The sequence below is a fragment of the Lissotriton vulgaris genome, chromosome 12, assembly GCF_964263255.1.
Source record: "Lissotriton vulgaris chromosome 12, aLisVul1.2, whole genome shotgun sequence".
NCBI classification, from domain to species: domain Eukaryota; kingdom Metazoa; phylum Chordata; class Amphibia; order Caudata; family Salamandridae; genus Lissotriton; species Lissotriton vulgaris.
In genome coordinates, this window is record NC_141700.1 from 513,680,086 (window position 1) to 513,700,396 (window position 20,311).

Below are 20,311 nucleotides of genomic sequence, written 5' to 3' on the forward strand. Positions count from 1 at the left end.
ATAGAGTTCCTGCTCACACAATTGACTCCTTTTCAAAATCAAAATGCACATTATTAATAACATCGAACACGCAAAAAAGCCACGTTTGAATTGGCATGCCTAAACTAGTTAATGAGGTTTATTTGCTTACAGCTTGAAAAGTGTGTATAGCTCAGAGACCGCTACTGTGTGCATGTCTACTGGGGGGAAAAAGCCTTATAAACAGAGGGGCGCAGGAACCTGGGAACATTTTAAGCCGTTTTTTATTTGAAAATTACTGCGATATATCTTTGCGTGACACACCCCGAGCTACGGGCACCAGGTTTTAATTAATTCAAACCATAGCACATGTCTTACCCCCTTCTAATCAGTAAGCTGAATTAAAAATCAAACTCATCCCGCCGCAAATCCCTACAAATTGCAAGCACGCAATGGTTCTACATGCCTAGAAGCGATAAACTTCACATTTAAAAAAATGCACAAGACACATGACAAAAGACAACCCGTGTCCAAAAGTAAATTCTGAGGCTGTTTCCTTGTGGGGAGTCTGTCACAAGTATGTTCCCCATTTGCTTGTCAACTCCCGCATTCCAGCTCCTGGAAGAGTATTTATTTTTCTGAAAAACCACACTTACCAGACAGGTTCTTACACCAAGCACCTTCGCCAACTAAACAGCTCAAATGTCAAAGTTCTTTTTTGAGAATCGATTACATAAAGTTAACTTAAAACCTGCCTTTCGTGGAACGGCGTGCATTAACTTTAGTTCAAGTTCCCAGTGCACATTGTGGCGGGAAGATCTGCCTGCCCAAGCCTCTTTTCGAATGGAGTGGTTTATTTAATGCGTCAGTATAATAGAAGCAGCTACATTTGAAACAGAGACTGCAGTGTAGTATAAAGGAAACAAAGGCTAAAAGTACCAATATTTTGATTCCCTTTTTCAAAGTTACTGCCAAAGTGTGATATCATTGTGGAGAATAATACTGAACAAAGAACAGTATCTTAGCAATATTCACAAAGCTTATTCACAGATCCCCACTCTGTCTGTACATTCAGAGGTAGAACACACGTATAAATGATGTTAGGAGGACTATAGTTCCCATTGTGCTCACAGTGTAAACAAAAAAGGCAGACATAAGCTTAATGACAAATGGGCACAGAGGCCGCCGTTTATTCAACCATCCCAGCAGAATAGTGAAAGGTGAAGTGCAATGTGCTCCGTCGCGTCTCACCACCATATGAATTCAGAACATTGCTTGCAGAAGGCTATATTCGACGGTCCAAAGTAATCGCATTTAATTTGCTATTTCATGAATGAAAATGGCTACAAGCGATCATTTATAACTAGCGCAATCTCACACATTACACTCAAATGGGCTGATTCATAATAGCATATAAATGCATGTTTGAAGTAGCAAGAGTAAGTCACAATGCGCATGCGCATAGTTAACTATGTTTAGTATATTAGTAAGTTCCCTTAGCGTTATGTCAGGATACATGTATGAGGTAATGCACGCAGCAGTATTTAAGTAACAAGTGTGCAGTAATGACTATCCTCACTCTTCCTATGCGAATGGACGGTTGGGCCCAGCATATACACAAACCCCTTGTCCTCACAAATGTGTATGTAAACCCCAATAGGAAGGCAGCAACAACAGAAAAGCGTGCAGTATACATGCTTCACTTAAAAAATAAATAATAACAATGGGGAGACCCGGTCAAGTGCAGAACCTGGAGATAGATACGGTATATGGACAGTGGTTCTGCCACCAAGAAGCCCCTAACTACCAGTTTCAAATGTCTCTGGGACCTTGATTATAGATAGAAAATATCCAGGCAAAACCAATGTAGACAACTGGCAACAAAATAATATACTTAAAATGAACACAAGTAAAAGAAATATTTAAACACAATACATGTAGATATACATAAAATTTAATCACATTGATAAAAAATTGATAGACATGTGCAATCAAATACAGAAATATATAAAACCAATAAAAGAGAGTACGTAAATCAATTATAGTAGTCTCTAATGTCAGAGGGAAAAGTTAAAAATTATGATGATTCCCACAGTTGATGTTTTTCTGTCAACGCGTTTCAACGCAAACAAAGCGTCTTCATCAGGACAACATCAGGACAACATCATTGTTTATCAAGAAAGGGGGCTTTTCATCCGTTTTTTCAGGTTAACAAAGGTTCCGGAATGTAGGGTGTATTATGCTGTATTCTCGTAATATCGATATCTGAAAGTGTGCTCGCTACACGTAGATTTAGTAAATAATGTAGCTCGGATAATTACGTCCTCATCTGTAATGCAGACCACCCGATGTCAACTCTTAAAAAGTTAGGAGAAGACGGAAAATGGTCGTGGTCAATAACTTTCAATGGTTTCAATCTCAATATAGATATGGACAGTACAACACGTATTAAACCAACCAGGGATAAAACGTATGTTTTCTTAAATTATCGGGCCTTGTTCCCTCGTGTTATGAGGTCATATCTGGATGAAGTGCGCGTAGTAATTACACCCAGGGTTAACAATCAAACCAAGCTTCCGAGATTAAAAGTCGAGCCTGTTTCAGAGATACGATAAAGTGTGGTCACCAGCAGCGATTCCGTCCGTAGCAAAAAAGGAAAATGGGACCTTGATTGCCAACATCTCCCTTGTTTAACTAGCCCTTCAAACAGACCAGAGTCGCCAATGGGCCTGAAGCCAGACAGAGCCATCCTGCTAGATTAATGGATTTGCATTTGCACGTGAAAGCAGTAAACATGCCCGAGGCGCCAGCAGAGCCCAAGCCACACAGAGACATCCAGACACCGTCATTATTTCCTCTGTGAGACGAGTTATTTTACGCTTAACTCCTAACATACAAAGGTTGTATTTTTATTTAGAAATATATAGTATCTTAAACAGTAATGTGTTTGTGGTAAAAATTGGAACAGCACTATGTTGGACTCATCTAAGTATTTCCCCCTGTTAGCATTATGTTCGGGATTTTAGCCAAATGTAAGGTTTTTTCTTTTCAAAAATACTTTATTTGTTAGTCATATACAACGTAAAGGAGTTTTTGTATTGTTTTGATTACAGGATATTTGTACTACATTTAAAGTTTACACAGTACACTAGATGATTTTTTTTTTCTGTCACATATATGCAAAACGTATATAACTTTCCATTTTGTATCTTGAATGGAGATTAAAATTGCCCTCACAGCTTGTTTATTTTGCTAGCCAAATTAATACCATCCGCACTTTCACCAGGCACACGCACATCACCAGTTGTTAGTGCACGTTTTCAACAGGCACACTCCTGCAGACATCAGTGCACACTTTCACCAGGCACACACCACTATCTGTCACTGCAGGCTTTCACCAGGCATACACACCCCCAGTTGCCAGTGCATGCTTACACTAGGCACACACACCACTTGCCATTAGTGCACGCTTCCTCTAGACACACATACCACAAGCCATTATCACCAGTCAGTAAATGCTTCCATCATGCACACACACTACTAGCCGTCAGTGCACGCTTACACCAGGCACATATACCACGAGCCTTAGTGCACACTTTAACAGGCACACTCCACCAGCCTCCAGTGCACGCTTTCACCAGGTATACACACCATCAGACATAATTGCACACTTCCACTAGGCACACACACCAGCAGTTGTCAGTGCACGCTTCCACCCGGCACACACCAAAAACTGTCAGTGCACGCTTCCACAATACACACACACCACTAGCCATCAGTGCACACTTTCACCTGGCACACACCACCAACCGTCGGTGTACACTTCCACCAGGCATACACACCACCATCCATCAGTGCACGTTTCCAACAGACACACACACACATCACCAGCCATCAGTGCACGCTTCCACCAGGCACACACAACTAGCCATTACTGCACTGTGTAGGAAGGTGGATACCTGACTATGGTTACCCCAGATTTTTTGCCTAGTGTTTAGCTGGTTTTCGACTTAGTTGGCCTGGGATCCTGCTAATCAAGGCCCTAGGCTATCTGCTCTCTCTTTAAAATGGACTCCATGTACCCTAGGTACATCTCCAATTGGATACTGGATCACCTTATGAGCCCCTGTACAGTGTCCTATAGGTACACAGGGCATAGGTGCATCCAAGGCCAACCAGGGGCTGCAGCATATATTTTGCCACCCCTGGCTGGCCATTAAAATTGACACCACTGGCTGATCACTCAGCTGGGGCAAGGTGGTGTAATCACCCCTTGCTTAGATATAGTATACCTATATCTAACCTTATGTCTGGACACATATACATCTATAAGTCACTCCTATGGCAGGCCTTAAAAATCCTGAAGGCAGAGTGCTTGGTTTTATGTGAGATGGTGCTCTAGCATGAGCTGAGCCTGTCTGCACCTTTCGGAACCATGTCCTTATAGCTGTTCTAGGATATTGCCATACCATATACTCTTAAGTGCATTATGAACCTCCCGGTTAGGGGGGCGTGGCTTGAGCGCCGAGGGAGATGGCGGCGTGAGCTCGAAGCTCCGTGCCTCTTCCCCGCGAAAATCCTGACACAGGGGCCGGAGAGCCCGTGGGTGCCCCGGCGCCGGCAGAGAGATCATCGGAGGCCAGCTGGGCGAGGTTTGGGCGGCCGGCGGACCCGCAGCGCCGAGGCAGACCGCCGATCGCTGATGCGGAGAGGCGAACTGCGCCACACAAGATGGCTGCCGCGACGGCGCCCCGGAGCACCGAGGGCTGCACAGCAGGTCGCAACGCCGGTGGGCACTGAAGAGACGCGATAGCCGGCAGCGCCGATCCCCCGCGCAGCGGGAGGCGATCCTAGGTCCGCGGCCGCGGAGTGCAGCGAGGACGTGTGGGGACGAGGAGAGCCACCCGGACGCGCCGCTGCAGGCGCGACTTCCAGACAGACTCCTTGGCAGGGAGAGCGGGACCTGGAGCATCGGCCCGGCCCTGATTGCCAGCCAACCCATCAGGTGAGCGGAGTGCCGCCTGGAGAGGGGATCCCGGGGAGACGGGGCACGGCGCTGCACACCTTGGCGCCCCCCCCCTACCCCCCGCAGCGGGAGCCCGGGGAGCGAGCGAGTGGGGACATAACGGAGGAGCCCATGGGCCACTGAGGGATCTCTAACAACGCCAGACGACCGATGGCGCGACCAGCCTAACGCGCCGCTCCAGGGTAGTGAGAGCGATCCCCCACAGCACCCGGGGATCGGACACCACGGTGGACGCTCCCACTGGGGAAGTGACTGAGCAGCAAGACCCCACAGCACGCAGGAGCTGACCGCACGGATAACAGGCGGACGTGGCAGGCGGGAGCGAGGAGGCCGGCGGCTATGGGGAAACCGAGAACCAAGGCGGAGGAGGCGGCGTCATCGAGTATGGCAGAAGGGGGCCCCGCTGAGCAGACGGACCTGCAGAGACTGCAGGATCGGATCTTGGACGCCATTTCGGCCACCAGGGACGCGCTTCATAATGACATTGCGCAGGTGGCGTCGGGGCTGGGCCTACTTCGAGCGGACCACGACAAACTAAAAGACAGGGTCAAGGATGCCGAAGTGGCGCTGAGTGACCTGGCACCGGCTCATAAGGCGATGGAAAATAAACTAACGGACGCCCTGGACCGCATACGCACCCTGGAACGGCGAGCCGAGGACGCGGAAAATCGAAGCCGGCGCAGCAATGTGCGGATCGTAGGCGTGCCAGAGACGGAGGGGTCGGGGAACTTGGTTGCCTACATGGAGGAATGGCTGAAGTCAGTGGTGGCGCCGGAGGGGCTCTCGCCGTTCTTCACTCTGGAGCGAGCGCACAGGGTCCCCTCGGGACCGCCCAAGCCAGGGCTCCCACCTAGACCGATTATAGCCAAGTTGCTGCACCACAAGGACAGAGATCTGCTCCTACGGAAAGCTCGAGAGGATGGCCCTTTCCAGATAGCGAACAGCGCAGTCACGCTTTTCCCGGATTTCACCTTTGAGACGCAGAAGCAACGGGCCTCCTTCCTCACAATCAAGAAGGAGCTGCGGGCTGAAGGGATTGCCTACTCCTTGCTTTTCCCAGCTAGGCTCAGAATAGTAGTGGACGACAAGGCGATCTTCTTCGCGACGTCAGCGGAAGCCTGGGAGTGGTGGGAGACGTACAAGGCCGGGACTGATGGCGCCAAGGCACGAGAAGAGCGGGAAAAGGAACGAGAGCGCTCGCCCAAGCGGCTGCGGAAATCGAGGAGACTATGGAAACGAGGGCGGGGGAAGCTGGGACCCACGGCCTCCCAGACTGAGGCGGAACGGCAGGCCGCGCTACTGGAAGTCGAGAAGATTGGTCGAGCGGAGGGCCCTGAATCCAGGGGGGCCATGGACTCGGACACTCACGTATCGGCCTCTGGATCGGAGTCGGACCTTTCGGGGATTCACCGCATAGAGGGGCCGCGGGTGACACCGCAAACGGCGGATGAGATCCTGAACATATGAACTTCCGTTGATGCAGCATGGGTAATGTTTGAAATGACTGGGAGGGGAACCATTGCCTGAGCACACAGTGGGGGCCGGGGCACACCGCAGGGCTCGGGGCAGGGCGACCATGTGGAACGGGGGAGGAGACGGGGAGCGAGGCGGCGCAGCCCCCCTCTGGACGAGGCCGCGCTCCGAAAGCCCTTAAGGCACCCACGGCTACGGCTGTGTAGTTGAGACCTGGGTCATCAGGTTTGGGAGTTTGGATGGGGACTGATATATCAATATTGGGGCCTGTTCTGGGGGAGGGGGGGGGGTACCACAGTTGGGGACTGTTTACTTTTCTTGAGGTTGTTGACCCTGGGTGCACCATGGGGAGGGCAGTTGCAATGTTTTGTTTTGTTCAGGGGGGGCACCACCACCGCCGAAGGGCAGGATCTGGGGAGAGGGTTACGACTAGACCACCGGGACAATGGCTAATGTGAATGGATTGAACTGTATTACCTGGAATGTCCGGGGCCTACACACCATGCAGCGTAGACATAAAGTGCATGCCTATTTAGTGCGGAGGGGAGTACACATTGCAATGCTACAGGAGACGCATCTCACACGACAAGAGGGGGTGGCGTTACAGAGGAGATGGCGGGGACAGGTTTTCCACACCAGCTACTCGGCCTATGCGCGGGGAGTGCTTATATGGGTTAGAGCGGGCACCCCTTTCCAACTAACGCGCCAATGGGTGGACCAGGACGGGAGGTATGTGGTGGTGGAGGGGAAGCTAGAAGGTAAGGATATTGTGCTGGCTAGTATATACGCCCCGAACACGGACCAATTGGCTTTCCTAGCGACACTGTCAGGGACGCTGGCCCACTCCTTGGCGGGCCCGGTCCTGCTGGGAGGCGACTTTAATTCCATTGCCGACCCCTTGCTGGATAGGTCCCACCCCCCCCTACGTGACTCCCCAGTTCATAGACTATCTAGAGGGAGGAGGGAATGGCAGGAGAGCTGGGAGCTAATAGATATTTGGAGAGGGCAACACCCGACTGACCGGGATTATTCGTTTTTCTCCGGGCTCCATGACTTGCATGTCCGTCTGGACACGATGCTCTGCTCCCGGGGGGTGCTGCCGAGCGTCACCGGTTCAGAGTATCTCTCGAGAACAATTTCGGACCATAACCCGCTCCTAATCCGGCTAGCATGGATAGCGGAGAAGCCCAGGATTCCGCTCTGGAAACTGAGGCCGGAGACCCTAGAGGACCCCCTCTTCGGGGAGGCCCTAGCGGAGGGAGTGGACCTATATTTCGCAGAGAATGCAGGGACGGCGACCTCTAGAGCGACGGAATGGGACGCCTTGAAGGTAGTGGTGAGGGGTATTTGTATTAAGGATTATGTAGGTGTGCGGAAAGTACTGCTGGGCGACTTGACTAAGGCGGACACTACGCTTAGAGAGGTAGAGAAGAGGCGGCCCGGACACCCAGACCTCCAGGAGGCTCTATGTGCGGCCAAGGAGGCAGTGGCCGTTGAAGTGGAGAGACTTCGAGCCTTCGACTACAAGCGATATGTACTGCGCTCCCATGTTGAAGGCGATAAGGCGGGCACGCTCCTGGCATGGCTCTCGAACCCCACAAGACGGTGCGCTCCCATACTCCAACTGAGGGACACAGCGGGCGTGGTGCAACACACACAGCTGGGCATAGTCAACGGCTTTCAGCAATATTACGAGGGTCTATACCGGAGTACCCCGGGAGACAGGACGGGGCTGGTGGAACCCTTCCTGGCTGACCTGCCCCTGCACCGGCTGGAGGCGGACCAGGCGAAAGATTTAGGGTCTTATATTGACGTGGGGGAGATACGGTCGGCGGTGCGGCGCATGGCAAGGAACAAATCGCCGGGAATTGATGGACTCCCTATAGAGTTCTATAGCAAGTACCTGGACGCGCTGGCACCACGGCTCCTGACTGTCTATAGAGAGGCCAAGGCGACGGGCCGGCTGCCGCAGTCGATGCGGGAGGCGTTAGTGGTCCCACTATTGAAACCCGGCAGGGAGGGCGCCGACCCTGCGTCCTACCGACCACTCTCCATGCTCACAGCGGATTATAAAATCCTGAGCTCCATACTAGCGGCGAGGCTCCTGCCTCATATGACGGGGCTTGTACACGGCGACCAGAACGGATTTATACCACAGCGCAACACCTCACTGAATATCAGAAGGCTTGTCCGTATCATGGATGGGCTCGACGGCGGGGCAGGGACGGAGCTGGTCCTCTCAGTCGACATCGAGAAGGCCTTCGACAGCCTCGAGTGGGACTACCTCTATGCTGTTATGGAGCGCCTCGGGCTGGGTGCCGGTTACATTCACTGGACGAAGGTCCTTTATGCGGGGGCGGTGGCAAGAGTGAAGGTGGGTTCGACTGTATCCCTCCGCTACCCAGTGGAGCGGGGCACACGTCAGGGCTGTTCCCTCTCGCCGCTGTTATTTGCGCTGGCTATTGAGCCGCTGGCGGCTGCGGCCCGGACAGGGCAGCATACTCGCGGAGTGCGGGCCCGAGACGGACACCATTTTATCTCGCTATATGCCGATGACCTACTGTTGTTCCTCAGCGACGGTGTGGAGGACCTGCAGAGAGCGGAAGCCCTGCTGGAGAGCTTCGGAGAGATGTCGGGCCTAAGGGTTAACTGGCCCAAAACGAGCTTGTTCCCGCTCCTGGAGGACACTGCCCAGCCACAGCACCAATCCGAGGCGGTCTGGAGCCCTACCTGTATAAAATATCTGGGGGTCCACGTTTACCACAAACCAGGAGACTTGCTTGAGGGCAACCTGGGGCGCTGCATACGTGGACTGAAGGGCTGTATGGCCTTTTGGGCCACGTTACCACTGTCGGTAGCGGGCCGGATATCACTACTTAAGATGGTCGCCCTGCCGAGATTACTGTATTATTTCCGGACGCTCCCAATCTGGCTACCCGGCTCTTTCTTTAGACAACTTAAGTCTCAGATTACGGCGTTCATCTGGGGAACGGGTCGGTGCAGAGTAGCGCTGGCCACGCTTTCTCGTCCGAAGGCCGAGGGGGGGCTTGCGGTACCGGACTTTGAGCTATATTACCTAGCAGCCCAATTGCAAGTCTTCACGCAGGAAGTAGCGAGGGTGTTCCGGGGCCCAGAGGATGAAAGCTTACGGGGAACGCCCAGACATGTCCTAGCATATGTAACCCTCCAACAGCGGCTGGACAGTCGGGATTTGTCACTGGAGCAGCGCACGTACCGACAATGCTGGAACCGGGCCCAAAAGAGAGCGGGTATCCAGCGCCCATATGCGCCCGAGATCCCCCTGGGCATGCTTACGGCCCTACCGCATGGCGGCGACTGGTCGCACCTACAGGAATGGGAGGAAGCGGGAATACAGGTGGTTGGGGACCTGTTTGAAAATGGCGCACTGCTCCCATTCCAGGAGCTGACAGATCGCTTTGGCATCCCGAGAGGGGGATTTCTGCTGCACGCAGCCGTAACCAGGGCGATGCAGGCCCACTGGGGCACGGGATTGGAGGAACCTGGGACGGCAGCGGCGTGCCAATACACCATGATGGCGGCAGGCACGATCAAGGCGGTAACGTGCCTCTATAATCGGATGCTCAGAGAGAATACCCCTCCACTCGCATCCCTCAAAGCCAAATGGGAAGCGGACCTAGGAAGGGAAATACCTGACACAACGTGGGAGCAACTTGTCCGCAGGGCTCGCAACAGCACAAGGAACGCTAGGTTCCAGCTAATCCACTACTACGTGCTGCACAGGGCGTACATGACCCCGGGCAGAATCAGGCGGTATTTTGGAGATGAGACAGCGGCCTGCCCTAGGTGCCCGGAAGAGGGGGCCGAACTGGTGCACATGCTGTGGGCATGCCCGGCCCTGCGGGAATATTGGCAGGACATAGGAGAGGTGTTGAATGAGGTGACTGACAGATCCATAGAATACGGTCCAGCGGAATGCCTCTTGCACTGGTTCCCCCACACCCCCAAGAATAAACTCACCAGTAAGTTTATAGACATGGGACTGATGGTGGCCAAGAGGGAGATCACGAAGAACTGGAAGGCGAGAGTGGGGCCAACTCCGCGGAGGTGGCGGCAGGAATTCCTGAAATGGGCCGCGGCAGACAGCACACACAGGTACCAGCTTGCGCGTAGGACCCCTAGCCCAACAGCAGCTGACACTGCTACCTCATGGGAAGTAATGGTGCAGGCACTTAGGGACAGCGAGGCTGATGATGAGGGGGAGGCCCCCGGGGCGGAGGAGGTGGACTGAGGCCCTAGGCGCAGCAGGTATGCAGGGGGGATGACACTAGCAATCCAGGAATGGTCGCAATGGAACCTCAGGCAGGTGGTGGTGGGTGGGATTGGTTGGGGGGGGAGTTCGGGGCTTTGCGCAGGGAAGGGGAGTTGGGGATTAGCGCGTAGTTAGGTAGGACTATAAAAGTAGGCATACACAGTAATCCGGACATTGATTACTCCTCCATATGGAACGTCAGGTGTGGACGAGCAGAGACATCATCGCCGCCCAACCCCAGGGTTGTGGGCATGTAGGCTGTGTACAGATTGACGAAGCAAGTTGAAAGTCTGCTACATTTATGATGATACTTCTATGTGTAATGACCTGCACAGGTATGTCTACAATAAAAATTATTTCAAAAAAAAAAAAAAAAAAATGAACCTCCCGGTTAAATGCTAACTATGGTTTGGCTTTATCAAAACATTTCGAGTAAGGTGTCATACGATTTGGAATACTACCCCCTCGCCAGTTCTGGCGACGGGGGTAGCATTCCACCCTTCTAGAGGGAGAAGACATGTTGTTCCTACTATTCCCGGTTGAAGTTAACCAGAGCCTCAGCATCACAAAATGGATGCTGCTGCCACAGACACCAGTCTGACCTCCTGCTGCTGGGAGTCCTTCCAGCGAGGGAGGCTTGGACAATAGGTTTCCTGCCTTGGGAGGTGCTAGCACCACCCCAGACAGGACTTTGTGTATTGGGACAGGGAGGGCTGAAAGGATTGAGACACTGCCTGGAGCACACAAGGTATCCAATGCATAGGCCAGTTCAAACCGGTGCTGGGGCACTCCAGCCCCAGCTCTGGCGCGAAACTGGATAAAGGGAAAGGGGTGTAATCGCTCCCTTCCCTGGTCCCACCCATAGGAGGGACCTAGCAGGTAATCCAGCCTCTAAGATTGGTATATAGGTAGGAGCTGAGTCTAGAGACTTTAGATTATCCTGACTGAAACACTGAAACGAAACTCTGGACCTTCATCACTCTACTTTGGAAGAAGACGACTGAAGAATCTCCCTTGTGGTCAAGGGACCACCCTGCACAAGCAGGCACCATCCAGCGATCGACTACTTGCTTTTCCGCCGCCTCCCGCCGGAGCCAGAGTCCAGAGCCTGACAAGAATCGGATTCCCAGACATCCAACAGCCCGATCCACAGTCCCTGGAAAGCTGAGACCCGTGGAGGCGATGAGAGACGTGGGACCGGCCATCTTGAAAAGTCTGCGACCTGCTAACTGTGCAGCCCCCGAGGCCTCCTCAAAGCTGTGCGTTGGGGATTGAGAAGCCCCAGCCCAGAGCAGCATCTGCACCAAAGATCAGCCCTGCACACTCCACGAGTTCTGCGTGGGGCCCTTTTGCATTTCCCTGCTTGACGCGTCTGCCCGGTCCCTTGCCCGTTGGCTAGTGGCCATCTTGGCGACGAATCTGTGAAACTACACCGCTGGTCTGGTTACTCCAGACTGGCCCTCGCTTCCCTCAAAAGAAGCAGCCCCTCAGACCTTGCTGGTCTGAGTAAGAAGCCTACATCGATTCCTGCGTGGGTTGCCTTTGCCAAGGCTTGTTTGCCCCAATCTTGAAGCCGACACCGCCGACAGCGAGAGCCTTCGTGGGACAGTCCGTGCCTGCCTCCTGGTCATCATCGACGCCTCCTGGTCCACGTGGCTGCAGAGACAAGCTTAGAGAATTAGTGATGGGAGAGGCACTCCAATTTAATACAATAATTGATTTTTAGTTTTTCCAATTATCTAAGCGTGCTGCAGAGGAGGACGCAATGCCCATACTGCGCCAAAAAGACAAACATGAAAGAATCAGGCTGAACAGCCTGACCTCTGCGCACTGTGGCTCTTACCCTTTTGGGTTAGATCTATACATATTATTGATCGTTTTTCAAAAAAATCAAAACAACACCAACTATGATTATGATTGTATCAAATTGTATTATCAGAACATAATCAACAATTACATTTAGATTCTCATGTAATTTATTCATTTGAAATTATAGTCACATCAGAGTGGCTTTCATCTTACAATTTATGGCCAAAAATTATCGTGCCCAATGCATTTCGGGCCGCACGGCCCTTCGTCGGGGGCAGTACCTGAAAAAAACATAAATATTGTTGTTGCTTGATAAACTGGTCTAACAGCATGCAAAGTTGCAGTGTGACACAACTAATTGTTAACTTATATGTTAAAAAGTCCGAATGGTTAAAGTTAATTATAACATTTAACTGACAGTTAAATGTTATAATTAACTTTAACCATTCGGACTTTTTAACATATAAGTTAACAATTAGTTGTGTCACACTGCAACTTTGCATGCTGTTAGACCAGTTTATCAAGCAACAACAATATTTATGTTTTTTTCAGGTACTGCCCCCGACGAAGGGCCGTGCGGCCCGAAATGCATTGGGCACGATAATTTTTGGCCATAAATTGTAAGATGAAAGCCACTCTGATGTGACTATAATTTCAAATGAATAAATTACATGAGAATCTAAATGTAATTGTTGATTATGTTCTGACAATACAATTTGATACAATCATAATCATAGTTGGTGTTGTTTTGATGTTTTTGAAAAACGATCAATAATATGTATAGATCTAACCCAAAAGGGTAAGAGCCACAGTGCGCAGAGGTCAGGCTGTTCAGCTTGATTCTTTCATGCAGAGACAAGCTTCCCATCAGCACCTGATTGCAACACAACATCACCTGGTTCAATCCTGGTCACTGGCTAGTGACCCAGACTCTGTCCCCTCTGCTTTCAGGTCCTCTACATCTTCGATCCACCCTTGGATCCACCCGGACTCTTCTCTTCTGGCCGCCTGCAGCATCTTATCTCCAAGGCTTCATAGATCTCCACGACGAAACCCGACACACTTTGGGACCTATGCACCCGCTTCCTGTGGGTTAGGTAACGCGAGTACTACGATGCCCCAGTAAAGGTTTACACTCCTAGTGTCCTAGTTTCAAGTGATTAAGTTGTAGTCCAGTAGGAAGACTCCCAAACCTTTAACTTTACATTTTTACGCACCCATTGACTTCTATGTGTGCACGCGTGTGCCTTTAGACACTGCACACGCATTCCGTGGGCCTCCTGGTCCCTAACCATTGTTAGTCCAGTGTAGCCCCAGCGATTCCCAAGGCCCTAGGCCTTACTATTGTTCGTGACGTGGTACTTATACCACTTTTTTAAAATATGGTTTAGCGGGCCACCCGGCCCTATCCATAATTGTGCAACTTTTGTGTATTCTATTAAGTTACTTGTTTTGCGCTTGTGCTTCTGTGCTCATAAAGAGTTCAGGGGTTTGTTTAGAAATATATACATATATATTTTGAATATATATCCTGTGTGGTGTCCTTTCATTTGGTATTAAAGGGATTGCATATGGTAAAACAGCAGGCTTCACATGCCCTCTTGAGTTAAGCCTAAGACTGCTTTGTCCATGCTACCTCTAGGATAGCTGGTCTAGAAGGTTGACTTTACAACCATCACCATAAGGGTTGTTTGGACTGGTGCAAGGTGCTCACTAGAATAGCGAACATCATATACCAGGACAACTTCTCACACACGCTTCCTATAGACACACACCACAAGCTATCATCACCAGTTAGTGCATGCTTCCCTAATGCACACACACCACTAGCCGTTAGTGCACGCTTCCACCAGGCACACATACCACCAGCCGTCAGTGCATGCTTCCACCAGGCACACACATCACCAGCCGTCAGTGCATGCTTCCACCAGGCACACACATCACCAGCCGTCAGTGCACACTTTCACAGGGCACACACCACCAAATGTCAGTGCACGCTTCTACCAGGCATACACACCACCAGCCATCAGTGCACGCTTCCACCAGGCACACGCACCACATGCCATCACCACCAGTTGTCAGTGCACGCTTCCATTAATCACACACACCACTAGTTTATTGTGAAACCGCTTTGCTTTATGAGTAGCTTCTCCCATTCACGCGCTCAACATGCCATGCCCGCTTTCACTTTCAAAGCAGGGACAATGGCGGCTCTCATCATGACTCTACACCAGCCCTCGCACTCTCTCTTACCATAACTCCCCTTCTTTCTGAAACTGCTTTGCTGCCCTTTCCAGCCATGCCGTGCCTTTCATTTGCATTTCTTAAGTTCACCGCAGTGATTTTGGGATCAACGGTGTCCGCGGGCTATATGCTTACCTTTCCCTCCATAAAGTGTTAGTTGGTTTAATTAACTCCTAGCTATTGCCTCACTATACTTGTGTAATCCTGTATGCAATCGGCACACATCAGGCAACACCGAACAAGCTCCATATGTTTTCGCTTGTTACTTTGCTGGAAACCTTCATTAGGTGTTTTTAAAGTACATGTAGGGATTCGGTATTTGAAGTCGTTTACCACTTCGATGCGGATGACGAGCTCAGCTCGTCATCAGGCTTACCTGCCGTGTGCGGATGACGAGCTCAGCTAGTCACGTAACGCGGTAATTTCGAAAATGCCGCACACAGCGGGAAAAGCCGGCGCAGCGATGCGGTTAAAGCCGCATACGCATCTAGACATTAACAGCGTAACTAAGCAAGAAGCTTCAACCCTTCTCAAAATAAGACACTTATCGGTATTTAACTTTTATATTTGTTATTGATGTGATTTAAAAATCAAAACAAAAATCTGGGGAGTACCTGTAAAGCCGTGGGGTTGGTGCAGCTCATCATTTGCCCCAAAAGTGTTTATTTAGCCGCATTACAGTTGTGCCGGTTTTATGAAAACCAACGGGGTATGTTTTATGAGGATAAACATGTAAAATAGACTAATTCGTTTTTCTCCTTAATTGGGACAGCGGCTCTCTATGCTTTAGCTGCTGTTTGTGCTTTTGGTTTTGTTAATATATGTTACAATAAGCAGAAGCCATGCTCAGCTAGCATTCACTTTAAGCGCTTTTATTTTCATTTTTCACATTCACAAAGCAATTTATTTCTTTTCCGAACCCCCACAGCAGCTTGTTCTTCTCCTATCCCGCAATCACCTTCTCCTGCTGTTCACGATGATGGAACTTGTTATGTAGAGCTGCAGCACTTCCCGGCTCTCCCCCCTCACCGGGACCCCAACGACCCCCTCAGCGCCCCCTCAAAGCCACCCCTCTTTTCCCCAACGATGCCAGCTTTCACCCCCACGGCCTCCTTTTTGCGGTGGGGGCGCCCCCAGCCCCGTATCTTGTTTTCATCGATTCTGAACGGGGCACACTCAGCAGCAGCAGGGACAGATTCAGCATAGATATGGGATATAGCAGGATATCACTGTGCACACAAGAGCGCACCTCTCTCCGTGCACCATTATACAACAGTGCACAACCCCATGCACAACTTTTAACTTTCACCTCATACTGTCAATTGTTTCAGCCACCCACGCACCCTCCCTCATGTCCCCTCCCTCCTCCCTTGTGTATTCCACCAGTTCAAACTGAACATAATCTTCACAAAAGTTATTTACAAAAGTTTAAGCTATTGCCATTATAAATTACAATAACTTTAATTTAAGTATTAATTATTAAAAAAATTAAAAAACTATTGTTATTTGCAATATCAATACATCTAAGTCACGTAAATACAACACATAATGCATTACAAATGCTATAGGTGTCACATTTGCGAAAGTTAAAACTATTGGCATTGTAAATGACAAAGCTATTAATTTTGCTATTTTCAAAACCAACACATAAATAAAAAATGTGTCATTTACAATATCAATAGCTCAAACTTTGCTAATGCGAGACCTATTGCATTGCAAATGCTTGTTGAAATGGTCACCACCATTTTTTTACCTGGTCCTTAATGCAACTTCGACTGGAGTGCACTGGGTCCCTGCTAACCAGGTCCCCAGTGCCAGTGTTCTTTCTCCAAAACAAGGTAACTGTGCAATTGTTCCACAACTAGCAAGACCTTTAGCACCCTTGTAAGTCCCTAGAAAATGGTATCCCCAATGCCTAGGCCCTAGATACTAAAGAGGGTCCCTAAGGGCTGCAGTATGTATTGTGACACCCTAAGGGACCCACCATGGCAGTCTGCATAAAATGGTGCAGACAAAAGTGAAAACACGACATGGCGCACACCCTGTGTGCCATGTCACCAGACACCGCAGGAAATATATGTAAATCAGCCATAAGGCATGCTGCACTCTGTGAGGGCATATCTGCTTGAGCAGATAGGTACCTGTGCTGTCTAGTTCAATTACTAGATAGTTCAAGTGAACAGGAAGTACATGTATTGGGCACTGGTCATCACAAGTTCACAAGCTACATGATGGCTTCATTGAAACCTATGGTGTTTGGTTTCAAATACCTTGTCTGAATAAATCCATACTGATGCCAGTAGTGGATTAATTAAAACAGGTACCCAGAGGGCACCTTAGAGGTGTCCTCTGAAAACCTACCAGCCTTTAGTGTACTGGCTGACTGGTATTGTCCAGCATGCCACCACAGACAGGTCTCTGATACCCTGCAGGGGAGAGCCTGCGCTCTCGGAGTTCAGAAAAAATGCCTACTACGGAAGAAGGTGTTCGCACCTCCTCCAGCAGGATGGCTAGTGAATCTGCATACCAAGGCCAGGGACTTCAAAGCCCCTGCTTCCTTTGATATGTGGCCTCGGCTTTCCCCAGACCTGGGAGATGCCACCCCCTGCCCAAAGGCCCATTTGGCACCAGGACAGGTAGGAATTTAGATATGCACGTAGGCATGTTGCACTACCAGGCCAGACATACCTAAGGTGGGCGGCCATATGTACTCCACGAAAGAAGGGTTCCACCATTAGATTTTGGTGGAATTAGGAACTCTGGGACAGGGTTATAGTCACTCCCCACAGAAAGTGGTCATATAGTGGGTGTAGTGACTGCAAGAGTAAGTAGCCCATTGGCTACTACCTTTCTCTCCCCTTAATACCCCGAAATTAAGTACTTAGGTGGCCCCCTGACACCAAGAACTCAGGTTCCCCTGACACAAGAAGAAGAAGGACCAAGAAGAGCCGAAGAAACGAGAACTGTGGACTACTGGTGGACGTTGGCACCAAACCCTACCTGCCAGGTCCTGTCTCGACAAACGCGACAAACCAACTCACCCTGCAGCTGGGCATCCTCAAAAAGCCTCTGAGGCCTCCAGCACTTTGCCAAGCCATCAGTATCTCCCTTGAAGTAGAGGAGCCACTTCCCTGCAACCTGCAGGCACAGACCACAATGTCTGGATCGCCCTCCTGCTGTTTACTGGGTCCACAGACACAGCAGTCGCCCAAGAAGAGGGCACCATCTCCAGGAGGCCAGATCTGCCTCCCAACCAAGTGTGAAGACGCCTGGACCAACCGGAGCCCCCTGCACTAATACCTGGGGTACTGGCCCCAATGCAGCACACCTCGCTTGTAGTGTAGACTTCAACAGTGCATTGGCACTGGGGGACCTGGTTAGAAAGAACCCAGTACACTTTAGTCAAAATTACGTCAATTTCCATGAAAAATCTGGGGTGACCATGCCAAAAAGGCTCACTTTTCTACAAACACCTAAGTGGTCCAGGTCGGTGCGTCATATCACAATGAAAGTATTGCTGTCAGTGCAGCCACAAACTCTCACTTGCCCTGAAAGCAGCACATAGTTACAGGTGGACCAGCTTTTTGAAGCAGCCATCCACCATTCAATCTGAAGGCCCCAAACAGCTTGCATTTGAAAGGGTGGGGGGAGATCCGGATGTAGCAAGCTGCAGTGAGTGACTGAATCTGCTCTAAGGGGGTTGTTTGGGGCGGTCCATAGTACCCTCTTTTCCCGCTTTCTAGGTTTGCCCTGATGAATGTACTATCTGTGCACCACTTCCATGTGGGACAGTCAGTGCGCATCCTGTTTTCTCCTTTTCCCCTGCAGCTATAATATGGCGCGGGCACGAAGACAATGTGGTTACAAATTTTTGCAGGATCACATCCCCATGCAAATGACGGTAGGCCTGCCTAAAATTGCACTGGTGCGAACTGTAAAGCAAAGGGTTGCAAAAGCATGTGGTACCAAACTGACCTAGGATTGCAGGTAGCGGGCCACATGCCTGGGTGTGCTCATGGTAATTCAGCCCCAGGTTTTCTTTAGTGCACACAGATCTATGCTACACTGGGCTGCACCTGTGCAGCTCATCTCTGAAAATATGGAACATTCATCTTCTTTGCTCACCTTCCTGTTCGCCTAGACTACTTGCCAAAGTGCACTGCTGCAATGCCATTTGGGAAGGCCGTCTTCCTGAATGATAGCTAATGGAAATCAGTCAATAAATTATGTTTGTGTGCAAATTTAAAACCCCTCCTGCACAAAGGACTATTTAAAAAAGGAAACTTTGAACAGATTACTGCCCGTAAACTGACAGACTGGACATACATCTTTACACAATCACTCTGGACATGGGGATGTGCTGGATTGGTTAAAAAGAAACTTGTAAATTATTTTTTATGTTTTCGTAAACCTACTCAGCTGGTTTCAGACAATTTAGGGTTCTGAATACATATAACGATTAATGAGAAGCAGGCTAAAGATTTGCTAAATAAAGCACACAATTTATGCACCCTCATTTATAGCACTCAATTGTTACTTTGCTCATCTTTTTTACAGTGTGGTCCCCTAGTTTCCAAGGTACCTGAAATCTGACTCCAAGACAGTGGTAGAGTGGTTGATCATAGCACAGAGACAGTCTATACTGGAACTGGACAGGGACCGCCCAATGCACTTCTTCACAATGTAGAAAACATCGTCCACCATACTGGAGGTCAGTTGACCTTTCTCAAATGAGTCCATTGCCACTGCCTGTCAAGAAAAGGGGAGAGTTATATGGGTAACGTAGCACCTACAGTATCATCCACACTGACGCAGAAAGCAGCGCTTCTCTTCGGAGAGCAGAGATAGAAAAGACTGTAGTGTTAGACAGTCCATAAGAATACATCATTCCTAAGAGGCTGTCAAAGAAGATGCTCTGAGCCCTCACTCTGTAAAACAAATGAAATTAACAGTCAACAAATAGAATTTTGAAATGCCACGGTGTCATAGGATTCAAATAACAGATCCTAGAAAGGTCAGGAGGTCAGCGGGATCCATCAAAAAAGGTAGGCTAGGTCGGGAGTTCAAAGTTGTATAGAAACCGCCCAGCAAGGTTAGAAGGACAAACAAACTTAGCAAAGGAGCCAGGCTTGTTCAGAACGTCAAAGTGGTCAGTGGTCAAACAAAACAGCAAGGCAGAGTGAGTGGTCCAAAGGCTAAAAATAATCACATGTAGAAAGGTTATACAATCGAAGGAATCAGCCTTCCAAGAATAGGTGGAATAAAACGGCCAGGCAAGCGCAGTGTTCTCAATCTATCTGTAAACATGATTTAAAATACAAAATTATTAGTAAGATAAAGATCTGAGCTAATGGTCTGAGGCGTAATGCCATAGTGTTCTGACTTAAGTGCAATCTGCTTACAACTTTTTTCATAAGAAATTATTTTGAAGCACACATTTTTCATGAGGGTTTGCAGTGATATATGCAACAAGGACCAAGTGCTGGCACCTGCCAAATCTATGAATGTTA

At 49.7% G+C, this 20,311-nt stretch overlaps 1 protein-coding gene across 1 annotated transcript in view; it reads right to left on the bottom strand.

The window, feature by feature from the left end:
• COG4 (component of oligomeric golgi complex 4) overlaps positions 1–20,311 on the bottom strand; it is a 146,154-nt gene that overhangs the window by 24,379 nt on the left and 101,464 nt on the right. Inside the window, exon 11 of the mRNA XM_086945279.1 lies at positions 19,384–19,550. Coding sequence (XP_086801405.1) covers positions 19,384–19,550 — 167 coding nt within the window. The remainder of the gene's footprint in view (positions 1–19,383; positions 19,551–20,311) is intronic.